The sequence below is a fragment of the Lathamus discolor genome, chromosome 3, assembly GCF_037157495.1.
Source record: "Lathamus discolor isolate bLatDis1 chromosome 3, bLatDis1.hap1, whole genome shotgun sequence".
Lineage (NCBI taxonomy): Eukaryota > Metazoa > Chordata > Aves > Psittaciformes > Psittacidae > Lathamus > Lathamus discolor.
In genome coordinates this window covers 111048964-111058804 of record NC_088886.1, presented here as the reverse complement: position 1 = coordinate 111058804, position 9841 = coordinate 111048964, and the positions used below count along the sequence as shown (strand labels likewise).

General features: G+C 48.9%; 1 protein-coding gene across 1 annotated transcript; it reads right to left on the bottom strand.

Moving 5' to 3' along the window:
* Window positions 1-3756: 3756 nt before the first annotated feature.
* On the bottom strand, window positions 3757-9100 carry ERMN (ermin). Its single transcript, XM_065671201.1, has 3 exons — window positions 7225-9100; window positions 6813-6899; window positions 3757-4443 (listed from the first exon to the last, which is right to left on the bottom strand). The coding sequence occupies exons 1-3, from the start codon at window positions 7463-7465 to the stop codon at window positions 3992-3994; spliced, it is 780 nt and encodes a 259-aa protein (XP_065527273.1). The 5' UTR covers window positions 7466-9100; the 3' UTR covers window positions 3757-3991.
* Window positions 9101-9841: the final 741 nt, after the last annotated feature.

Sequence of the window (9841 nt, the reverse complement as noted above, 5' to 3'; positions counted from 1 at the left end):
GCTGAGGCTCCACCTGCATTCACAAAACCCTTGTACCTTTCCTTTGATTTTTCATGTTACCTCTCACATGGTGGATTAATGCTGACAGCATCTGACAGGCTGAGTCTGCCAAAATATTGACTGGCCCAGCAGATTTTCCCTATTGGCTTCTATTCCAACTGTCTTCCTGATTTTCTCCCTCTTTTAGTGCAGATAGCCTGCAGTCACCATCAGAAAAAATGACACAGATGTTGTTTGTGCAGTCATCTTTTATCAGGAGCATGAATTTCATCAAATTCTGTTTGCTGACATTCAATCATTTGTCACCAAGTAGGCACCAAATGGTCATATGTCATGGTCACATTCCATTGCCAGGCCTGTCACTTGCATTCTGATGCCCTGTTTGTGTAGATGCTCACTTCCATGTTGGTATCTTTTGCTTAAAGACCGGAGCATGCCTTAGGGGCTGCTGGCAGTGAGCAGTGGCCCTGCTGCTACACAATATTAAGAAGCATTCAGATTGCACCAGTCAGCCTAGTCTTCCAGAAACAAGAGCATTTTTCCCAGCACACTCAGCGGATGTGGCAACAGGAGTCTCCTTCTACCCAGTGAGCTGCCCGCTCCTTTTACCATCTCCACTGATGGCACCTGGGTGTGTATCACACCTCGGGGGGCATGAGGAGGCTTTGGGACCATGGAGGGAAGGAGGAAGGTACCATGGGTGGGAAGGACCACTACTCATGCTGGGGACAGGCACCACCGTCCTCCCCCATGTCGGCAATGGGAAACAGACACAGCTTTTCTGAACAAGAACAAATGCTGTGGCAGGGAGGGACACTGCATATCATGCTGTGCTTCTGTCCGTAAGTACCCTGAAACAAAGCGGCATGGTTGGAGGCCCCATTTGGTTTGTTAAAAGAAGTAGAAAAAAAAGAAGATTAAAAAAAGGGAAAAAATTAGATGAAGCATCTTCCTCCTGCCCAACTTACTGCCAGGCTGAACCGCAAAACGCCTGTAACCCCTTGATCAGCATACTGCACCCACCCACCCTGAGGGTTAGGTGGGAGGGGGAGTGTTTGCAGGAGAGGCCTTTAGGCCCCTAAAGCATCCCGGGACTCAAGCTACTGAGCAAAGCAAAATGAAGGAGTTGCAGTTCTCAGCTGATCAAATGCTGCTTTCCAAGGTAAAAAACTAGTCCAAGTTTCTTGACAGTTTCAGCAAGACCTCACACTCTGCTGGAACCCGAGCCCACAATCAGTTTACCAAGGCATCTCACCCCTGCACTTGCCCAAAATGTCTGGAAACTGTTTTAACTGTCACCTAGGGTATAAGCCAGATGTTAAAACTGTTACAGACAGATGTGTGATAGAAAGAAAAAATACCCACCTGTTGCTAAAGCAAGCAGGGGGCCCAGCCAGCCTGTGCAGCCGTGTGAGGGACCAGGAGGGTGTCCGGCTTATCCAGACAATTCCCTGGAGGAGATGGGAATCACGACAGCAAAGGCCTGGGCAACAAAATGCTACTGTCTCTCCTTCCACTCTCCTCACTGAGGATTGTGTGAAGTATTTGAACTCCGGCTTTCCATCCCTCTGGGTGTCTGCCTGTTCTGCGGCTTTCCCTCTCTCAGCCCCAGTGCTGATCTCTCCACCCTCCTTGAAGAGTACCTACTACAGCGGCCGTGCCTTTTGCTATGGTGCAGATGGCTTTTCCTGGTGTCTCACACTGCTGAAAGGCACCTGGGTCATCAGCACGAACCAGGGCCTCACATCCCACCCATCCAGCCTCAGCAGCTTTTCCAGAGCCAGGCACAAGCGCCTGTATGTGCTGTCGATCCCGATGGTCACAGGCAGATCCTGCCCATCAGCCCCTGGCCTTGCTGGAACATCATCCCTTTAAAACACCAGCTTCTCAGCAACGAACAAAGGTGCGCACTTTAGCTCTGATGTTTATTTTGCTGTGGGGTTTTGTTGTTTTGTTCCCTATTGCACTTGTGGATTGCAGTAAAGCAAATTTGTCACTCACATTCCGCAGTGCAAATCAGTCCTCATGGCATGGCAGGGAGGTACTGGCCACTAGCCCCACCTCAACCACTGTGCCAGTACTTGAAGCTGAGCTTGGCCAGCTCAGAGCAGCTCTTTGGCACCCACAGCCTCGGCAAGTCAGCGACAGCCCAGGCAGTGGCCGCGTCTTCAAGAGAAATGTGTCGCTCTTAGAGGAGCCACTGCAAGAGGAGCGATGGGGGGCAGCTGTCAGCACACAAACAAACCCACAGTATAAGTTCATACAAGCAAACCTCTGAACTTCCACAACCCGAAGAGCGAATAAACAAGTCTGAATAGCACAATGAGGGCTGTGTCTGGTTTGTACAATACAGAATTGCCATTTATTATTTTCACATTGCCAATAAATAATTGCCTCTATGTAGCACAAGAAAAGTCAAAACGATATTCAGTGCTGCTGGAGACGTAAAACTAATCATTACAAAAGCACTTATGGCTGAAGAAGGCCACTGCAGCTGAAGCCAGTGTCTAACCTCATTCTTACCTCCTCTCCCTTTGTCAGCTGCTCTCAACTTTCCCAGATGATTTCTGGGATGACATTTGCAAAGCTTAGTCCCAACTCAAGACAAATCTGTCTGTAAAACAGTTAAAAAAGACTGCATCAATGTTATTGCAGTTACACCAAGAATTGTAAAAACGGAAAAATGTTGTGTTCAGATGACACAGAAACAATGAGTGCAGAAAACTTGCCTGGCTTCGACAAAAAAGTCTTTAAAATTTTGCACCTAAACTAAGCATGAAATCAAGAAGACATGTAAGAGAGTCTGAACTGGTGGCATTGGGAAAGTTCAGGTTTCTGGTGGCGGTCAGTTTTGCCAGGTGAAGCATGCACAGACGTGTGCCATGCCCTGCATACACACTGTGCAAGCCACTGCCCCCCAGGGTGTCCCAGAGCCCAGCTGTGCCACTGCGGATGGCACCAGCCACCAGTACCACCTCCCCAAAGGCACCTCTGCCCCAGGCAGGAGGGGTCAGGCACCACAGTTGTCCACCACTGATGGGATCCACGGCACTGGGGCTGGGAGCCACCGCAGCGTGGAGGGAGGGCGGTGGGGAAGAGGAGCTGCTTCATCGCCAGCTGTTGTTCCAGCTGGCTGCACCCATGGTTTCATGCTAGCACCCAGAGCAGGCGAGCGAGAATGGAGCACTGAAGGAGCTGGTGGTGGCCATGGTGGGGGCTGCAGTGGGTGGGCAACATCATGTCTAAACACATCCACATGGACAACTCTCACCCCAGCAGGCAGGGGCCAGCAGACAGTACCAATCCTATCTGGTACTGACTACAGTGCTGTATAAGGAATCCAGCTACCCACTGGAGGCCTTAGGTATGGGAGTGCGGGAACAGGGGCTGTGATGCCTTCTCATCTTTTGTAATTCCTGCACATCAGCATCTGCCCATGAACGCAAATATCCCTCTATCCCACCAGCACAAGGTAGGAATGGATGGTTGCTAGCAAGAGGTGTCTGACAGTGCACCGTGAGACACCAGCATGGACGGACAGCAAAACAGAGTGTGCTGGGGCTGCAAACAGTTGTCTCTTTTATTACTCACCCTGCCCTGGCCAGTGCCAGTGAGCTGCTGCTGCCAACTCATTACCAGCACAGCTGACAGCATGGATCACGTGTGTGTCGGCAGCTAGAGAAACCCCAGCCAGTTCAAGACATTCTATTGTTTGAATATGGTTACAAAAGTTGGATAGAAAATAAGAGGATAAACTTAAAATCAAATGGTATTATATTTAGCAAACTGATTATTTATTTTCCTGTGTTATGGATGCCTCTGCCCACTGCCAAAGCAAAGATGTTAAATTTTAAGTGTATTGTGAAATCATATACAAAAAGGAAAAGAGCAGTGACCTCATGCTGTGTGAAGAGACATGCCTTGGGGGAAACAAACAAGAAAATCAAAACCAGAGTGAACACTCGGCTCGTTAAGCATTCTCCACTTCAGTTTATAAGTGCATCATGGATTCAAATTCATCAATTCGCTGTTTGGTGTTTCCTTTTCTAATCCTCCGGTAGGAGATTGTGTTGTACCTAGAATAGCTGTGCCTGGAGATATCATTTTTTTTCCCCAGGCTGAGCTGCTCCCCCGGTTTCTCCACTGGGGAGTTGCAGCCAGGGGTGGTCAGGGGAGATGTCTCCTTGCCACTGTCATACTGCTTTAGATGGGATGCCTTGCTGTTCTCCTTCTTGATTTCGATCACCTGAACTTCATCCTCTTCAGTGTCCTCCTCCTCCTCCTCATCCTCCTCGTCCTCCACCTCCTCCTCCTCCTCCTCAGTGGCATTTCCCCTCCCATCGGTGCTGGCTGCGAGCGTCTCTGCTGCCTCCACGACAGTGCTGGCTGCCATCCCCATCACTGGCTCCCTGCTGCCCGCAGGCAGCCCTTTGCTGCCTGGCCCTGCAGCAACACAGAGGGGGTGTTGGTAAGGACAGGCTCAGCATTGCCTTCATGCCCCCATCCTACATGCTTTTGATATATCATCATAGTTGGTGTCTTACCAGCTCCTGCCACCAAAGCACCCATCTTCCAGAGACTGCCTGGTGGTGCCCCACATCTCCAAGCTGAACCCCCTCACCACGGGTGCTTGCACATGCTTGAGAAAGGCATTGTACATTCCCAAACTTATCCCTTAAGGCCACCAGCCTTTGCATTTTTTAATGCCCATCTCTACCACCTTTCCCACTGAGCTCTCCCCACTACTGTCTTTTAAAGGGGGAGGTGATGAGAAGTCCATGGCCTAGCCTCGAAGAGGGAAGAGCAGTATAGCATCCCCCCCTGAACCCCAGGACCAGAGGCACTGTGCCTCCCTGCATGCACTAGATCTGCTTCCTCCCTGTGGGATCCACAGCTGGTAAACATCCCAACGCAGGGCCCTGCTGCTGTGCCCTTCCAAACTTCCTTCCGACTTTCCCAAAGCTCTCTGGTAAGTGCCTTGGGCAGGCGCTGGGCTCAATTAGACAAACTCCCTGTTCTGGAGTTGCTGCCCCTTCCCTGCAGAACCCACCATGGGACCAAGGGTCCCATCTTCCTACAGTGCTCAGTGCTGGGTCTGACTGATATGGTGGAAAAGCGAAAGGGAAAAGGAAAATGGAAACAGAAAAGGAAAGGGAAAGGGGAAAAAAAAGGGGGAAAGCAAAAAGGGAAAAGGAAAAATGAAATACAGAGATGGGAAAAGGGAAAAGGGAAAAAGGAAAAGAAAGAGGCTGCTCTGCACCCAATGCCCAGCTATGCCCATGATGAAGCAGGACCCCAGAACAGCCCTCCTGGGATAGTCCTTCCTTCCGAGGTGGCCCACCAGGCTGAGATGGCTATTTCGTATTTGTCCTGTTTGGCATTTGTCTTTGTGTTAAATGATGCTTTAGTGTCACAACAAATGGTCTATTCAACATTTTGCCTGTGGGGTCCTGAGTATTAATTAGACTAAATTGGTTAGGTACTAAAAAGCTGCCTGCAATTTAGAGATAAAGTGCTTGTGGCTGGGGAGGGAAAAGGTGCAGGGGGGGAGGGCTGTGCTTAATAGGTTTTATTGTGCTCTCATAAAGCAACACAGCTGGAATATGGATGTCAGCTCTAAGTGGGAAAGCCTCCATCATGATTCACCTCCTCACAGTTGCTATAAAATATTATTGTACCCATGACAAATGTTCCTATTTTTTCCTTTTCTTAATCAAAGTTTCTGTTTACAGGGCATGGCCCATACATCTTTTAGAGCCACATTCAATAACAGTAGCTTTGCCAGGACTGCAACAGCTGCCCTGAGTTGTTAATCTCCTCTTCTCCAAGGAGGGGCTTCATATTTATGTGGCAGCTGACATACAGAAAATACCAATTTACTGCAGCCAGGTAGATGTGTAAATGACAAGAGAGATCCAGCATGGCTGGGTGCTGGGGAGTGGGATAGAGCCACCAGCCCTCTGCCCCCAGCTATGGCTGGGTCTGCAGGGTGGGGAGACCACTGTTATCAGTATCTCACTGTTATCCCCTCATCTCACACTGCCAAAACCAGCAAGACATAGGAAACATGGAAGGACAGCAATGCTGAAAGCCCACCTAGAGAGAGATGTAGCTTTCTTTTAATAACACTCAATAAAATACTCCTCCTTTCTGGAGGAGTGGCTGCATTTTGCATGGTCTAATTGAACAGATTTATCTACGTATATATTTATATGCAATACATTTTAAGTTGTAACAGGGTGTGGGGAACAAGTGCCCCCTGCCTCCCCACTCACTGCAGGAGGCAGGTGTGAGATCCAGACTTGGCTCCAACTGATTTTTACCGTTTTCACCTAGGAATGAATAGAGAGGGACCCAGGAGTTGATGTTTAAGAGAGGAATTTTCTGCTAGATGCTTGGGTGTCAGGGGGATTTAGACATTTGGTGAATCAGGCAGGAATGTGGTTGGGTTTTGGCCACATATTTTTGACTGACAGCCTCCTGAGGTTATCCTCTGAATTCCCCTTCCCAAAGCAGAAGATAAAGCATCTCCCAACCTCACAAGGCTGTTGGGAGACCTCCTGGCTGATGACCCCACTTTGTTTCAATATCCTATAGTCAAGGAAACACATGCAAACCCCAGGAAGAAAAAGATACCCAACGTGTTCTTAAAGTACAGCAACTCTGCGGATGAGAAATGAGTCACTGCTCTCCAGGACATAAGGGTCTGACTGAATGAAACAAAACCAAGAACCACCTGTATGTGATTGTCTCTGACGGGCACTCATTGTTATGCTATGGGAAAACCTCTGTCCCACAGCTTTTTCCATTACCTTCCTCTGATTCCTGGCCATCAGTCCCCGTGTCCTGGATATCAGCTGATCCCTGCTGTACTGTCCCATCGTTTTCCACTCGCTTTTCTTTAGGAAATACAAAGCACAAGAAATGGACTGATGGAGCGGTTAGTGAGAATAATTAGGTTTTAATGGTTGCAGATTGGCAGCAGTTTTTCAGAGCAGATTAAAAAATTGCTTGTTTCTGTAGTTACATGCTTTTCATTGCATCCTGTATAACTGCTAGCTCAAATTTGTCCCTAACTTTGAATCATTCTGATTCATCATTAACAACTACCATAGGTTAGGAACTTTGACTCACACACATAGTGCGTATCATTATTCATAAGACTATACATAAAATAGAGCTTTTCTTTCCAAGCACTTAGAGAAAGGCAGCCTTGTACCTTACCTTTGCATTGCTTCTCTTCATCAAAATCCCCATGAACTGTGTCCTCTGCCAGCGAGTTTCTATTTTCCCCCTGGTTTTCTTCTGCAGGTGGAGCATCATCAGGGCTCATTTCTGCATTTGTGCAAGGGACCATTCCAACAGATTTTGCTATTTCACCAATGACCTGGAGTGGGCCTTTCTCCAGGGTTACACTCCCGTTGCACTCGGGCATGCCAGATGCTGATGGGACTTCTTCTGTCATGCTTAGGGCTGTGGCGTGCCAGCAGACCGGGGCCGTGCACTTCCGGGGGCCCCGGTCCTGCGCCCCGGGGTGGGGAGCGATACTGTTCACCCCTTCTCCACAGGGATTTTGCTCCCCTGTGCAAATGGTCAACGTCTGTCTTCTCTCCTGTGGGTGCTGCAGCAGAGCAGGGTCCACGGTCACACCATCAGATGTGCCAAGGACTTGCCAGTGGGCTCTGGCCACGGGGCAATCCAATCAGCACCTCACTTGTTGCTGAGGCTCGTCCCATTGCATAATTAAATGCACCATTTTAATTTACATAAACAAACAATCTGAGGCAAGGAAGCTTTTGTGCTGGCATGGAGAGCGGGTCTTTCAGCATGTCAGCCCTGCGGTAATAAACAGGGATTTTGTACTCTTGGCACAATGGCCCTTTGTGTCTCCGCCTGGTCACAGGGACGACGATTGTTCTGACCTCTAATCCCTGGAGGGTGACCACCTTCCACAGAGCTGCTGCCACCTAACCCGCTTAGCATTCCCCATCGGGTTTGTGTGCTGATAAACCTTGCCGTGCCGCTGGCCAGACAATGAAAGCATTTTGCACTTGTTGGAGAACAAACCGGCTGGTTGGAAGGACACATGCCCTGCATATGGCACAACACCACACTCCTCTGCCACCACACGTGTTTACAGGCAGGGCCATGTCCTGCCAGATGCTGAGCAGCTGCAATTACATACTCAGTGAAATGCATCTTCAAGGGATCAGCCCTCAAGGACAGAACTAGAAGATGAGAACCAAAAGCACAAGCCCATGTGATGTTTTGTGACAAGATGAGAACTGAGGTGGCAGGTCCCCAGGGCCAAGCCAGACAGGCAATGAGATGCTTGCTGCTCCACCAGTGCCGAGGCAGGTCAGTGCTGTGCTTCCCCTTCCACATCCACCACACAACCCCCTTTTGCAGAAGCATCTTCTGGCAACAGCAGTAGAAACTCTCTTTAGAGGAATATAAATGGGACGAGGGATGAGATTAGCACTTACACAGTAATTATCAGTCAGACCTAAAGCTAGCAGGAGTGATACAGGGACGTTTCACAAAGTGAAGTAGGAAGACTGCCCAAGCAGCACCGGGGCATTTTCTGACCGCAGCTGAACTTGTCTCAACTCTGTGCCCAAAACCAGGTTTACATAAGAGTATAATCTCCTGTTGTGAATGACTTTTTGTGTTGGTACAAAACCACATTTTTGACATCTCTGTGCTTTAGGACTTCTCAAGTTTTGACCTTGATTAGAAATGAACCCAAAACCTTTCCACTGGTTTTGTTCATCTGTGAGTTAGCATCCTGAAATCAACAACTTTTCATCATTGTTATGAAAATGAGCTTGGTGTAATTGCTTTATAAAATCAATCGTATGCTGGAAAAAAATGTGTCCAGGAAAACAGATAACGAGGATTGAGAGTGAATTGACAACATGCAACAGCAGGTACCTTCAGAAGAGACTGGGTACCCAGCACAGACTGGTGGCTGGGGAGAAGAAGAATACCTTCTCTTCTTATCAAGCTGTTTCTATAACTCTGACATAATCTAAGGGGCCCTGCAGGTGATTTAGCATGACCAGCAGGTCGAAGGAGGTGATCCTGCCCCTCTACTCTGCTCTCGTGAGACCTCACCTGGAGTATTGTGTGCAATTCTGGTGTCCTCAGCATAAAAAGGACATGGAACTGCTGGAACAAGTCCAGAGGAGGGCCACGAGGATGATCAGGGAACTGGAGCACCTCCCATATGAAGACAGGCTGAGGAAGTTGGGGCTGTTCAGCCTGGAGAAGAGAAGGCTGCGTGGGGTCCTCAGAGCAGCCTTCCAGTATCTGAAGGGGGCCTATAGGGATGCTGGGGAGGGACTCTTCATTAGTGACTGTAGTGACAGGACAAGGGGTAATGGGTTAAAACTTAAACAGGGGAAGTTTAGATTGGATATAAGGAAGAAATTCTTTACTGTGAGGGTGGTGAGGCACTGGAATGGGTTGCCCAGGGAGGTTGTGAATGCTCCATCCCTGGCAGTGTTCAAGGCCAGGTTGGACAGAGCCTTGGATGATATGGTTTAGTGTGAGATGTCCCTGCCCATAGCAGGGGGGTTGGAACTAGGTGATCTTAAGGTGCTTTCCAACCCTAACTATTCTATGATTCTATGATTTCTCATTTGACAGGTCCTGTCCCCAGGGTTTCCCCCAGTGTGGAAACACCACTGAAAATGGTTTCATGACTGGGACTTAGCATGCCTGGGAGCATCCCTGCTGCACCATGATCTCAAGGGCTGAGTGGGCATGTGATCATCTCACAGGGTGAAGGGGCAGTGTCTGCATTGGTGCAGCCAGAACAAATCCTGGCTTGAGCATG

Bases quoted from the DNA above. Each gene is read 5' to 3' on its own strand.
- ERMN (XM_065671201.1), bottom strand. From the start codon at position 7,465: ATGACAGAAGAAGTCCCATCAGCATCTGGCATGCCCGAGTGCAACGGG. The intron at 6,900-7,224 runs GTAAGGTACAAG...TATTTCCTAAAG, and splicing joins TGAAGAGAAGCAATGCAAAG to AAAAGCGAGTGGAAAACGAT. The intron at 4,444-6,812 runs GTAATGGAAAAA...GTGTTGCTGCAG, and splicing joins TGGCCAGGAATCAGAGGAAG to GGCCAGGCAGCAAAGGGCTG.